Source organism: Ochotona curzoniae, unplaced genomic scaffold, assembly GCF_017591425.1.
Source record: "Ochotona curzoniae isolate NIBS_2020 unplaced genomic scaffold, NIBS_Ocur_1.0 scaffold_3171, whole genome shotgun sequence".
Classification (NCBI taxonomy): domain Eukaryota; kingdom Metazoa; phylum Chordata; class Mammalia; order Lagomorpha; family Ochotonidae; genus Ochotona; species Ochotona curzoniae.
Genome location: NW_024467104.1, coordinates 450,768 through 466,580, shown reverse-complemented (window position 1 = coordinate 466,580; position 15,813 = coordinate 450,768). Strand labels below are relative to the sequence as shown.

Here is a 15,813-nt window from a genome sequence, read left to right as displayed (position 1 = left end):
ATCCTGCATTTTGGCCTCTGACTCAGAAACACTCGCAACTGCCTTTTCAAGCCATGAGCACCACTGACTCTCACGTACTGTCTTTCCTCCAAAATAAAATAGTCAAATATACCTTTCACTTCTGTGTTATTTCAAAATTACAAACTTATATAAATGTATGTATGTATATATATATATAGACATATATATATAATACTTTTCAATGTTCATGGACAGAAAATTGATTATAGAGGCTTATTTTGAAATACAAAGTTAAACACACATATTTTAAATGTACATTACATATAAATTTTGATATCAAAATGCGTGGATTTCAAAATGTCTGAAGAAAATAATTTTATTTAATTCTACATTCTGGAAGATTTTAAATTCCTTCAATTACAAGTATGTTATTCTTATAGCAGGATACAAGCATTACGGAAGCATATATGTGTTCTCAACTGTTTCTCCTTGAATATTAAATTCTTGAAGGAAAATACATTACACAAGGAATTCACTCTCTTTTTGAAATAATACAAATATTTAAAACAATTTCTGGGCCAATAGTACATTGCATCAATAAGAAGTATAATTGGTAAATAAGTATTCACTTCTCTAGTTCATATTATTAGTCAAAACTGCGATTAATGGTGATATGTGTTTTACCTAAACATTTAATAAACATATTGAAACTTGAGTGACCAATGTAAACCCATGTAAGTTATGACCTCAAACTGAGACAATGCTGGCTAATTAGAGATAACACAAAATAAGAGAATATGCCAAAGCTATAAGGACCTGTTCTGAAACAGCCGCTGTGATTACCTGAAAATTATCCTGCTGGAATAACTCATGAAACACCTTTGTTTATGTTTAGATGGCTGTCACCTTTCAATTTTATTAATTTGGAAGGATTTACTCTGCATTATGTTTCACTGAATAAAAATAGATTTTCTTCTTTGATTTCCATTTTAAAGATGATAAGAGAGAAAACAATATCATCAGTAAACATCATAGTCATAAATATGAAGGTATTTATAAGCTTCCATTGTAAATTTTAATGCCCTAAGGAATAATAATCGCATTTATTAGTTACTTCATATGCAAATTCAAGTTATCATTCACTTATACATGATATCAATAAATTTCATTCTCAGTTGTATAGGGGAAACTAGTAAGAAAACATGAGATGGACACAAGCTGATGGATTTGACAAGTTGTTTAGTTAAATATCAGACTAGCATTTAAAACATGGTTAATGACTCCTGAGTCTTCGCTCATTTTTTCTTTTCACAAGTGCTTCTAGAAGTGACCTTTTGAAAACAGATACAAAACAGATCATGTTATGTTCTGATTTCCTGAGAAATTTTATATGGATTCATTTTTAGGACATAGTGAACCATCAAGAAAAGTACTTTTAGACCTTGTGGTTAAAAAGAACATGTGTGTACTAGGTATCATGGCGCTAAGCTTAAGCGAAGGTGTTCTGGAGTCATGATATAAAACGGATGTGGGAATAACACGAGTTTCGGTCTCTGAAATACAGTATTTATTGCATTGTCTCCTAAAACTCAACGTTACCGAGGTAATCTAGTCGATCATATACAATAGCTACCATGTTGTTTGTTCTTCTTCACAGAAATATTATTTATTTGCATCCAGTGATGGCATAAAGCCATTTTCACAAGTCTTTTTCTTTAATAAGTCTCAGCAACAACTCCTCACAATGACTATCAACAATGTGTTCTCTTCATACCGTGCGCTTCCAAGTTTTTCTCACATCTCATGCTTTCTTTGTCACAAGGAAAATCCATCCAAAATAATTAAAATCACCATAAATTTATTTCCAAATGATTGTGGAGCTAGACCTTCTCAGGAGAATGCCAGAGTGCCTCACCCAGTACGATGATTGAATATCACAAACTGATGGGCACAGGTTCCTCTCAGCAGCAGCCTTGGGACCACTGATCTAAACAATTTATTAGAAGAAAAAATCCTCACATTTCCTCATTCCTGTCTTTCCACACTCTGATTATATATGATGAAGCAAAGCATAAAGAGCCACCAATGTTTTAGCCCTTCCTCCCTGCCCATACAGGGGCTAATGGGATCCAGGCTTTCTAGAGGTTTTATATCAGCACTTCATTTTCTTTTAGTATCTGAGAACCTTTTAATTACATATTTCAGACTTTCATTATAAATTATCTCATGGAATATCTCATTAGGAAATATTAAAGCTCATCATATTTTAAAAATTTTTCTGCTGGTCATTCTTACTCTTCTCTAAGTGTATAAAATGCTGAAAAGTTAATCTAATCTTCAAGTCAATCTCGATTGAAACTACATAAGGAAACTCAACATCAGTATCATAATGAGTTATTCTTTATGATACAGCTATCATTTTTTAGTCTAGAGCAGTGTGTGTGTGTGTGTGTGTATGTGTGTGTGTGTGTGTGTGTGTGTCTGTGCCCATCTGATGTCAATACTACTGGTGAAACTGTCATTTACATATAATTTTCCAGCCCATTGTTTCTGACATTTCTGGGTGAACATTTTGTCTTTAATTGTTAAAGTGGTGACAAATCCACTTTACTACAGCACGGAGTTGTTTACCATATGGTTAATACTAATCAATTATTCTTTCTTCAGAAAACTGTTGTTGACAAAACACTTTCCTGATGGCTTTTTTCATCTCTGTATTTCTCAGGGTATAGATTAAAGGATTGAACATAGGGGCAATAATAGTGTAAAAGAGTGAAAAAATCTTGTCTTCAGGGTAAGTGGTAGGCGGTCTAAGGTAGGCAAAGATTGACGGTCCAAAAAATAAGACAACCACAGTGACATGTGAGCCACACGTAGAGAGGGCTTTGCGTCTTCCTTCGGCAGAGAGATTTCTTAAAGTGACTAATATAACGACATAAGATCCAAACAGGAGAACAAAGGTTACCAAGGCAATTAGTCCTGAATTAGCCACTGTAAGAACACCAGTGAGGTGGGTATCAGTGCAGGCAACCTTCAGCAGAGGAAAAATATCACAATAGTAGTGATCAATTTCACTAGGGCCACAGAAAGGCAACGTGATGATCATCACAAACTGGGAAAAGGAATGAACAGCCCCACCAGCCCAAGCCACCAGGATGAGCAGATGGCATCTAGTTCTGTTCATGAGGAGCATGTAGTGGAGAGGTTTGCAGATGGCGACACTGCGATCAAAAGCCATAATCGTCAGGATGAAGACTTCGATCATTCCAAAGAAGTGCATGGTAAACACCTGTAACATACAGTGACCATAGGAGATGACTTTGCTCCTCACTAGGAGATCACCAATCAGCTTGGGTGTCACACAGGAGGTATAGCAGATGTCCATAGATGATAAATGACTGAGGAAATAGTACATGGGTTGGTTAAAAAGAGAACTGCATCGGATAGAGACGAGGATTAGGAGATTTCCTCCCAAGATAGCCAGATAGCAGAATAAGAAGAACATGGAGCAAAATATTTGTATGTTCACGTCGGAGGAAAGGCCTGTGAGAATGAATTGAGAGAGATTCTTTTGGCTTTCCATGTATCGTAGGCTTTGTGAAAATGATTGTATATCTAGGAAAATAAATCTGAATAAAAACATTTATAAAGATCACAATCATGTAATTAATATCATAAAATCATGGAATTATAAGATAAGTATCACAGAAACTGATTCGTGATTGAATGCTATTTGTATTTGTTTCTGAAAATCATGGCAGATTTGTCTAATGGGTTTTTAACTTTTTCCAAGCTTTCTGTCATTTTTGACAATACCAAGCTCATGTTGTTTTTCTTAATCTTGTGTACAACCCGATTTAAACTGTGATTTGCCTAGAATAAAAAAAAAAAAGCTTATACTATTGTAATTTATAACATTAGAAGCAATAGGCTTAATTTAATACAAGAAAATAATTTTGTTTTTTATTTTCTAATTGTGTTCTTTAGCATAGACTTTACATTTTAGGTAGCATTCCTCTCCTTTGAATGATATGGAATACATCCCTGAATTTTTTAAATACATAATTAAAGAATACTTTTATATTTTTTTAAAGAACGAAATTGTGAGCTATATGATAGATGGGTAACATTCCTTGAAATACAGAACTGTAACTGCAATTTTTATGAAAAAGAGTTTCAGAAGGAGACAGAGGGAGAGTGAGAGAAGCAGAAAGGGAGAGAAAAGGAGAGTAAGAAAAAGAATGTTCCATCTGCTGATTTACTAATAGGCCATGATGTCCAGGAATGAGCCAAGCTGACGTCAGGAGTCAAGGAGTCCCCCACGTCTCACGTGTGGGTTGCATGGACTCAACGACTTGGACCAGCTAAAGATGCCCTTTCCAGGAACATCAGCAAAGAGTTGAATAGGAAGTGGAACAGCAAGGAATATGTCAGTGGCCCAAGATGAATGCAGTAATTGAAACATGCTTTTTAATGTGCTGTGCCACAGCTTCATCCCCAGGAATGTGAGCATGCAATTGAGGAAAGGTTCGAGCTGCTTATAGTACAAGGCAGCAAATACATGAGAATATATTAAAGATAGGATTTCAAGTAACATCAGGCATTTTAAAAAATGTAATTTTCAGTGAAAATTGCTTCTTAAACACAAAATTCAAATTATAAACATAAGTGATACAGAAACAAAGCCAAGCAATATGCAGCAGTAATATGAATTCCGCACCAGTTGCATGTTCTGTTATAACGGGTTACAGCTATTCGTGCTATCTTACAATATAACACAAACATTGTGATCAAGTACTGCTTCGCTGTTTCTGACAGTGTAAATTATTTGGGAATTTGCAATATTAATTTCTATATTATCATGATATAAATTGTACAAAGACAATGGCATGATCCACTACAGACAGAACATGTACCTCTAAGTTCTAGTCTCCCATTGGTGAAGCATCAAGTAGCATCTGACTGAGCTTTTCACCTTAGATTAATTGTAGTAGGCATACCTTAGCAACGGACACAATGCTTAAACAACATGGTACTTTTTTCCCAATGATATGGATAGAGAAATAAATTACTGTTTTTCAAATCATGTTATTTCACTGGTGATATTTCGTTTCAGATAGTAAGGACATTTAACCCTAGTTCATATCTTATAAAAAACTGAGAAGTTCCATTTTCAATTTTAGTGTTAAATGTTTGACATTAAGAAGCGAGACTATCAAGATCAGCCTATCCTGTTAGTATTTCCTTTAGCCATTGTCGTTGGCCTTTTCATTACAAATTCAAGAGCTTGTGTTCTATAAAGTGTGTATAAGTAATAATACCACAATGAAATAAATAGTTTTCACTTTGAAAAGTCACAAGTAAAGTGTAAATAATGCCTTCTTAGAAAAATAATTTCTGCATGTATGGCCTTCTAAAAATGCAAATGAAAAATAAAGGAAGCTTGAAAAAAAGAAGTTTTAAAAAATAAGCTAATTTGTTTATTAAAATGATACTGAAGAAGATGTTCTTCCAACCCAACCATGCTCTTTTCAGTAGACAAGAAATCAAATATGAGAAACTGAGGAGAATTTTCCGATCTTAGAATAAACTGAAGAGCTGAAAACAGCAGATTAAACAGGCTAAGCGTTCAGCCCAGCAGTTAAAGCACTGGCTTCCTCCCTCATCTAGATACATGGCTTCAACTTCAAGTCTGACACCTGATTTCAGCCTCCCACTAATGCAGACCCTAACAGAGAGACAGAATGGTGATGGCTCATGCGATTAAATTCCCGCTCCAGCTTCTGCCCCAATGCAGTTCCTCTCTCTCTCTTTCTTTTCCTCTCTTCCCTCTTCTCACCCTCCCCCTCCCTCCTGTTTCAGGCCCAAATCCTCCTGCCTCCTCCCCTTCAATTAAAGAATAGAATAACTAATTCATATTTAGCTGTATCCAATAAGAAAAGTAATCCCTAGCAGTGAAGTAAAAGGAGGAACTTCCACAGTTCTACCACTGAGATCATTATAAAATACATGACTTTGTTTTAAAAAACAAATTTTGCTGGACCTGGTGTTGACTTTGAAATCATTACACAAAATCAGGTTTTACTATGATAATCACGGATATTCGTACCCCAACCTATCATCTTATGGAAGCAATATAGTGCAACTGTAGGAGAAACTAGAAGAATATTATGTGAATAACTTCATTCAAGAGGAATTATATTCCAACAGCAAAGGGAATGACATTTTCTTAAAGCCATTAAGCCATTACACATGTAAATGAAGAGCACATTTTTAAATAAATGTATAAAGGGTTGCACGGGAAGACTGGGACATGAATTAAAAGTAATGGGGCAAGTACAAGAAGTGAAACACAAATCCTTTTTATGCAAGCATTTTGCATATGTGAGCTAACTTCAGATGCAGACCAAGAAAATATCAATTACCTATGCTTTTCCAGCACTCAAATATCAGATACTGAGTGAACAAAATGTGAACTGAAATTGGCTACAGCTTTGAGTTAGTGTTATCTTTAATTTCTGTCCACAAAGTATGCTTTTACTGATACAAGACATTGAACATCTTTGAGTTTCACCTTTGAGTAAATTCAAATAAATGACCATTAATGGAAATAATGAAGAGTAGCTTATATGTAGCCTTCTGGGGAAATCTGAGGCACATAGCGAGGCATCATCAACCTCTTGCTTATCTTGCTTCCGGTAAGAGGAGTAAACTTCAGTAAAATTTTCCTGCAACATGTATAGAATCCACCAAATATTTGCACATAAAATTAAAACTATGATATAGATTTCCGTGGCCAAACCAAAAATAAATAAATAAATGAATAAAATTGACAGGCAGGTATCATTGTCTTATCTGAGGAACTCCATAACACTTCATTCAGTTTCTCTATTTCCATTCTCTGAACATTTTTATTTTATTGTTTTATGGTAGTTCAGTATCCCTGTCCAACCTTTTCCAAAAACTGTCAGCACTGTAAACTGCTCTTCCTTTAGTTTGACTAGTACCTATGTCTATTAAATATAATCATTTAAATTTTTGGCATCAGCATGAGACTTACCATAAACTACTTTATCCAATACAAAGACTGTAGACAATTTTAGGAGAATGGTCCTTTGCAATGTGGTAATATGTGCAAATATTTGAGGCCGGAAGATCATTAAAATTTTTAACACATGGTTATCTTTAAGTGTATGCAAAAATTCAAATTAATAGATTATTCAATTACATATGTAAAAACACAATTTTACTTATTCATATTATTGTAAACCACGTAAAAATGCTCATCACTGAAACTAAATCAAGAAACGACAAATAAAAGTAATGATACAAAATAAGCATGATTACCTGCACAATTTCTATAGATGGTCTTGAAGTTCATTTTGTGCTGGTCAGAAAAATTATTTTGATCATACATTTATTCCCCTCACTTATGCAGTAACCTATTATCTACATACATAAAAAGCAAGAACACAAAACAGTAACCATTATCTAGGTCATTATTCTGAATGTATCTTCGGGGTTGCTTTTTTCATTTCTAAGTGAGGAAAAAAATCATTGCTTTACAAGCAAAATGAAAACTGAAGTTCACACTGTGCTATCAGTTCACTGCATAGGACATGGTCTAGGAGTTACTGATGCAACTTCCTAAGTCCTGCTCACACTGAAAAGCAAACGAGGATACCTGAAATGACTGCTGAAGCAGCATGGATCTCTGTACCTCGATAGTCATCCCTTTTATGCCTACACTTACATAATGCAAGAACTAAACATAAAATCAGAGGAGATTATAAGATTATTTTGAACATTTAAGAATTGCTTCCCTTGAAAGCTTTTTATGCAATAACACTGCTATCTTGTCTAAGATTTCCTTAGTTGTCTTGGGAATTTTCAAGTTTTGGCTACAAAGTCACTCCCTGGGCACTGTGTCTCTAGAGATAGGTACTGTTGTTCAGATTCACAGAAACTCAGGACGATGCTGCCAGGTCCAGTGGATTTTTCTTCCAAAGAACTTGGTCAGCTTTACAGGAACTCTGGGTTTTCTTTGGAGGATGTTTCTGTCTATAAAGACAAAAGAGAAAAGAAAGTTAAAGATGGAGAAACGTAGATGATCCCATCACACATTCGATATAAATTCACGGGAATTATTTAATCTGTTATCTTACCCTACTGTTCCCCAGAGCAGTAGCCACATCCAAAGACCAAGAACTGCACTTTCAGCACTGGAATTGTGGCTCTGAGACACATGACAAAGGAGAGGAGGAACTACACAAACTAAGTTCAAAACAGATGTTCCAACAGGATCAGTGGATTGGGACAAGGGTCACATTTTGAGTGAAAAAAAAAAAGGAGTTATTCAGAAAGTAAAGCAATTTTACATCAGCAAAACCAGTGCTGGAAAGTAGACAAAGAAATTCAACTTCACTGAAATTCAGTCATGGTTCTTTCAACCCAACTATTAAATGTGTACATCATAGGTAGTCAAATAAGACCACAGAAAGCAGTGTTTGTATAGCATCTTATCTAAATCAAAATCAAAATCAAATCAAAGTACTTAGTAAAATAACCATTACAATAGTTTTGAGATCTTTTGTGAACATTTGTTGTATCAATCATAATTTTAGAATTTTTTTCACAGAAAGTCCATTGATTTTTAAATGTTCACTATAGAGGTGAACGGATGGAGATTGCAGACTCACATGAGTCTCTGGGAAGGATGGAGAAGGTTACAGCACATTACGGAGACAGTCTGTTGATGCCACTTCAGGAGCTTCAGAAGGCAGGAGATTGTCCTGGGAGAGTTGAGTGGTCATTGTACAAGAGGTGAGGTAGTCCTTCTGCCCTCATAGAATTCTTCCACGTTCTTTCTGTGTAAGTTCCGAGGCGCATTGACTGTCCATTTCTTCCTCAGAGTATCCACAAGCTTAGGTGCTTTCTACAAAAGTTGGCCTGAAGTGGTGTGCCACTTACTTGTTTTTCCATCCTTTCAAGAGATATTTGAGGTCTTCTATTGAATTAGAGGATTCAATTGTCTCTGATGCATATTTGGGCATACTTGTCATCCTTTCTCTAGAATCAGCAACAGAAGTGTCCTAGTCTTTCAATAGGAGCTCCACGGTAGCACAACATATCCTGAATGTACCCTGAGCTCAGGGATCTTGTCAGCCTAAGTTACGCAAGTGATTTCCTTCCCAAACAGGTCAACCAATGTACTTGCTCCTGGATCCTGTTCTCACACACCTCAGTGGATGTTGTATCTTGGTCCAAATAGCTACCTTCCCAATCTCCTGTGCATTTCTTCAGGTGTCAACATGGCTAGACCCACCAGAACTCCTACCAGGTTAGTGCCCAGACTCATTTCCCACAGTGTCAGAAGACGCAGCAGACTGACCAAGCTCACTCAATCTCAGCTCTCTCACTGGAAGGTACATAGTACAATGTTCAATGACCTAATTGGTGCAAATCCTTAAATACCTACTAGGATGTTCCCCAGACCTGGCTCTTGTAGGCTCTTGTAAGCTGGTGCAACTGCCCAATCTGGTCCACCCCCAGACCCAACACACACCAGGCTGGAGTTGCCCCAGCCTGGTCAAGGTGCCTCTTAAGAACCTCTTCCAGGCTGGCCCAGGTCTAGCTATGGCTGAGGGGTGCTGTGAAGTGGTCCAGCCTGCCCCCAGACATAGAAGACACACCCACTAATGGGTGCTTGTAGCCTAGTCTGGCCTTCTCCAAAGCTGGCATTTGTGTGAGCTAGTGGATGTTGTAGTCTGGCCTTGTTGGCTCTCAGACCCAGCTCTTGCAGGCATCTGCAGGTGCCTCTGCCAGATTCTTTCTCATCCCAGGCTTAGCTCTCACACATACTAGCAGGTGCAGCTGACTAAGTCAGGTGGCTACCTGCAGTGAGGTGAGGGGTACTAGAGAGGCCCAGTCTGCATGCACCACATGTGTCAGGTCCATGAGACCCGGGAGTGGGGGCCCAGCCAGGCCTGTTTCTCCTGGTCCAGGTCCTTGAGCTCATCTACACAGTGGGCCCATAAGTCCCAGGGTTAGAAGGTGAATCAGGACATGGGCTACCTGGGTCCTTGTGTCCACCTGTGACAACTGATCCTCTTCAGTGGAGAAGATGGAGCAGTAGACCACAGACCTTAATGCACTAGGAGGATATGGTAGTGTATTAAGGCCTGCAGAAGGCATCTGATACCATAACACAAGGAGGGAAAAACAAGTTGGACAACTGCCCCGGCAAAACCCATGACAGCAAAATCTGGGTGAATGGAGACTCTAAGTTAGACTATGTCAGCCAATGGATGTTGCAAGGGATTCCTCATCCTTGAATCAGTGAGATCAAGAGCATTTCATAACTATCAAAAGCATCTGGGCAGAACCCTCAGAGCATGCACCACATCAGGTCCCTGGGGTGACATTGGATGGCTCTTCCCCATCGCTGGGTTTACAGGAGCGTTTGGGAGGAGGTGTATGGTTCCTCTCCTTATCTCCTCCCTCCCCCCAAAACAGAAAGAAGAAATAGAAATTTTGAAAATAATGATCACACCCACTTTTCCCTAACCCTGGATCCTTCCCATCCTGATCAACTATATAAATATCATCAAAAAATAAAAAAATTTAAAAAGAGAGCATTCCAGCCAACGATAGATGACAGAATTCACATTTTTGTCAAATATGCTTAGAACATTTACCAACAGACGATACCCTGAATCTTTAAGCAAATTTCAATGCATTTAACAGGACTTAAGTTTTTAAAACTACATTAATTGAGCAAAATGTAATTAAAGGAAACCTAGAACATCTCTAAGCATATGGAAATTACAAAGTAAACTTCCAAAAACATGTGCCATGTTTTAAAAATTTTATATAACAAAAATTAAAGCAAAACATTAACTTCTATAACATTGCCTAATTAATATTTGGAGAGGTACATGTTAAGAAGAATAATGTTTTAAGTTATTATCCTCAGTTTCCAATTTAAGATTATGAAAAGAAAAGCAATTACAAAGAAGAGTAAGGAGGGCGGAGGTGATGGCATCTCCATATAGTGGGTCAAGCTAGTGTTTGCTGAGCCAGCATTCCATATCAAAACATTGACTCTAGTCTTAGCCACTCTGTCCCAATCAATTACTCTATGCTTAGACCTGGATGTTCAGCACAAGGCCCATTCACTTGGGCAGCTGACATCCACTGGGGAGAGCAAAATGGATTCCGGTCTCTTAGTTTTGTCCTGAAACAGCTCTGATTGTTGAAACTATTTGAAATGTGCAGCAGCAAATCGAAGATTCTTTCTCCCTTTCTTTCTCTTGCTTTCTATAAGCAATAGCCAAATCCTTGAATAATTTAGCCACCTATTTTTGGAGGGTTAATGTAAACTGTGTAGTTCAATAAATGATGAGATAGAATTGTAAATCTGTGGAAAAGAAGGGAAAATTAGATAAATTGCTGTCTCCTTGGCTGCTTTCTGTTTTCTCCCTTTTTGAGTTGTGTTCCGTATGCATAATTATAACATTCTAGTATAATTTTCTTCTTTGGACTATAAAGCATAACAAAGTTAAGCAACACAAGATGTTGAACAACAGAACATGCTAAGTGTGATTATAATCAGAAACCAGAGAGGTCAGCACAGTGGTGCAATGGGTAACCAAAGCTTGTAATGCTAGCATCCCATATGGTTTTCTGTCTCAGCAGCCTCACCTCAAATCCATCTCCCAGCTGATGGTCAGGGAAAAACAGTGGAAGCTGGCCCAATCCTTGGACCACTGCCACCCATACAGGAGACCTGAATGAGACTACTGGTTTCGGATTGGCTCAGCCCTGATCTTTGCAGGCATCTCAAGAATGAACCAATGGATGGAAGCATGGAAGGTTCTCTCTCTCTCTCTCTCTGTATCCTCTTTGTAATTCTGACTTTCAAATAAATAAATCATTTTGTAAAAACGGAAACCAATATTCTGTAATAAATTGCTGAAGCCACTCTGTTGCATAATTTTGAATGTACCATCCCCTTTTGGGTTACAGTCCACATATTGATTCTTAAGTGCCAGTATTACCAAATAAAATTTCAATGAAAGGAAATGAACACTTCTCTCATAATTCCAATACTGTAGGTCATAGCTTTTCTGATGAATCATTTCAGTTCTCCAAAATATGAACAACTAGAAGTAGAAATAAAATAAAATGCCCACAGACTATAAAACAAGCAAACATCTCTGTGTGGTCCCAATATGAAATGACCCTCTGAGCTAAGACCAAGTTTTCTCCCAAGCTTTACTGTCAATGCCCAATTTCATTAAACGCATCTGAATCACATACTTCTTTAATAAAATGGAAAAAGAAAACTTATTTAATCTCAAGATAATGTATTGAAGGGGGAAAGCATTTTATTTATTCTATAAATCTGTGTCTATTTATCCATAAATATATCATTCTTTAGTAAACTTTCCTTAATTTTCTAGTTCCAAAAAGGGGCCAGCATAATAGCCCTACTGGCTAATACTCCACCTACAAATGTCAGCAAGTATCCCAGCTGCTACATTTCCAATCCAGCTCCCTGCTAATGGCCTGGGAAATCAGTAGTGAGTGGGTCAAGTCCTCGGAACCCTACAACCTCGTGGAAGACCTGGAAGAAGCTCCTGGTTTCTGGCTTCAGATGGGTCTAATTCTGGTCATTGTAGCCATTTGGGGAGCAAACATGTCTCTCCTCTCTGTAAATCTTCCTGTCAAATAAAAATAAATATAATCTAAAAAAACTGAGAAAAAAATGACTAAATAAGTGGTTTTTTTCTAGGATTTATACCTGACATAACAATCGAGAAGACCCACTGAACGAATAGGAATAAGGAAGTGTAAATATGCTAGTTAAACCTTTAAAAAACAAACAAACAAAAAACAGTACATGTTATAACAGATTGAAACTACTATATCCTAGTGCTCAATGTTTATATTCATCAAGCAGACAGACATTTTGTCCTGAATCTGCAAGGAAACAGAACTACCATCCTGATGTGCCCAGGGTTCTCTCCTGAACTGGAGAGGGAAATAAGTGTATTGTTTACCCAAAGTCGTTCTTTTTTTTTTTTTAATAAGTAAAGGAATCAAACAAGCAAACGAACAGCATCTCTATTATTCAGAGGTGTACAAGTTGTACAAACACCTGACCAAGCCAATCTGTATAGAACCATGCCTTAGAGAGTCCTACTAGTGAGAAATTTCCAACCCTAGGCTTAATTAGGTGGCAAATCTACAGGTATGTGACCATACAGAGAAGCCTCTTCCAATTCTAGCTGTAAATCAAGGAGTTCACTTTTGCCTCTTTCCTTTCTCCTGAGACCACACTGATGATAGCACCTAAAACAGTGGGGAGGAGCCTCCACGGGAGTTGCTATGTCTGCTCCTTACTACTTAAACGTAGAAATAGAGCCGGAGCAATCTTTGCATTTTTGACCAGCCACTAAATGGATTTTTCTTTATAGACAGCCAGACGTTGTCATCACCAGGATTTTCAAGAAACAGGTAAACAATATGATCTATACTCTACACATTTGCATATTCAGAGCAGATTTTTTAAATTCTGAGATGCTGTTTAACCCTGAAGGCATTATGAGTACAAAATTTGGATCTATTTGTAATTGTGTTCTTGGGTTAGCCATGTAACATTTTTCTCTCAGACTCCTCATCTTCATTGGAGCAATATTAATTTGCAGCATGAAATAATACATGCATAAAAGTAATTGTGATAATAGGAGATGCACAGTAATGCATGTGAAAAAAGAATACTTGAGCCCATAAGCAGATACTTGTCACAGAGTAAGTACTGAAGAAATAACAGGTGTTCAAATGCAACCCACTTTTCCTTTTGATTAACAGCACCTATGACTGCGGGGGTAATGACGTTAGATACGTGTTCAGCCCTTCACCTTTACGCTAAATGCTAAGCATGTGGAAATACAACATATGTATCCTTTGTGCCTGCACTTCAATGGAATTTTGTTTGTTCCTACAATATTCTCACTTCTTATACAACCTCCAATGTTCCTCCCGGCCTGCTTCAGCAAAAACGAATTTATTTAGAGATTTGTGAATTCTTTTTTTTTTTTTTTGAAGCTGATGTAGAGGAATGGCAAGTTCAAAAGCTACTGTGCCGTTTTACAAAATCCTTATTTCTAGCATTTAGTATTTTCTGTTTCCTTGGCAATCTACTAACAAAGGCCCCAGAGAAGGACATTAAAGTGAGAAACAACAACTTGAAACATGGAGCGGAATTTGTAATGTCAAGTATGTGTATTGAATTTTCTCTGTGTGTCCTAGCATCCTGGAGTATTAATCAATATTTCCCATCTATCTTATCATTTTAAAATTTCCACTCCATATTTTATCTTTAGGGTCAATTTTTGTGGTTAAGATAAACTACTATGTAGAATGAAAATGTATTTATGATTCTGGAAACAGTTGTTAGTATATTTTCCAAAATAATTACAAGAATGATATAAATTCTTCTAAATTTTAGGATGGGTAAAAATTTAAAAATAATTTAAAACATTTTTTTAAAAATTTAAAAGCATTTTAAAATTTTTATTCTGTTATTATTTTACTTTGCATGATTTGGTTCCACTGTTTTTTCTGCCCACTGTTTCCCTCCATATTGTTAAAACAGTATGAGCAGTGTAAGCATAGTCAATAGTAGAAAGCGTAGTATCCTGTTGTTAAGTATATTTGACAGCTTCATTTTATTCTATGGATTGATTCAGTTTTCCGGCACTGTTGTGTTTGTAGACACTCCTTAGGCATGTGGTTTCTATCAGTGTTTCCCACCTATCTTATCATTTTCCCTGCCAACAATTCATAACAACTCTATTAGGTGACTTAAACAAGTGTGGTTGTATTGCTTTATAAGAGGAGGCTGACACATACTGGCTTCTTAAATGACACATCACTATAAACAACACAGCAGCAGTCAAAGCAGGCATGGGTATATATTGAAAATTGAGGTTTGGAGTCACTGGATGATATCTGGAAAAGATTGATGAGGTAAGATATGCGGGTTTTTATTTGAGAGAGTAGTAAATTCAATGGCAAAGGTCCTTGAAAAGCTTCATTCTTAAACTGAGGACATGGTACTTAAGTGTACTCAAGGATCTCTGCTTTACAGCAAAATCATATAAATTTGAAACAAGTTATGTGTATGCTTAACAGTGTAATTATTGTATAAATAATTGTATAATTATTGTATAAATAACTGTAGATAATCCATAAAGCTTCAAGCCTCTGACTTATACTCAACACCTTGTCTTTTTTATCAATGCGGTGGTTGTAAATTTTAATGTGAGTTACACAGTTTCTTTATGATTCTGTACATTTTCTTCTGTCTTCTTTATCTTAGTTTTAATTTTTTATTGTTTTTTGCTAGTTTAGTTGGTACTGAGGTCTCTCTTCCCTATCCCTCACGATCCCTCCCCTCCCATCTGTTCTGCTTCCCAGTCTTACAACGGGTGTCTTTTGTGAATTTTCAGAAGTCCATCATGCTGCCACTAGGTTGTCTCCTAATGTGTAGGAGATTGTCAGTCATTTCATTATGAGTTCATTCTTGCAGTGCGTGCATGAGGACTTATTTCTCTCTCGTTCCACCTATGACCATATTCATTTCTGTTACATTTCCATGATGTATCTCCTTGAGCACAGTCTACCATGAGGAGAAGAAGAAGAAAAACAAAAACAGAAAAAACAAAGATTGAACCTTCATCCACATGCAACAAAGGTATCAATGTGGCGCTTGGATAGTGAAAAAAGCGTCCAGCATCTTTGCAAAGGGACAAATGTCAGCATATGTCCCAAGGCCCTACTGAA

The 15,813-nt window shown here is 36.9% G+C and overlaps 1 protein-coding gene across 1 annotated transcript; it reads right to left on the bottom strand.

The window, feature by feature from the left end:
• Nucleotides 1–2,605: 2,605 nt before the first annotated feature.
• LOC121172229 (olfactory receptor 4P4-like) lies at nt 2,606–3,544 on the bottom strand. Its single transcript, XM_041004082.1, has one exon. It carries the CDS (start codon nt 3,542–3,544, stop codon nt 2,606–2,608), a length of 939 nt encoding a protein of 312 aa, XP_040860016.1.
• Between the last annotated feature and the right edge of the window lie 12,269 nt (nt 3,545–15,813).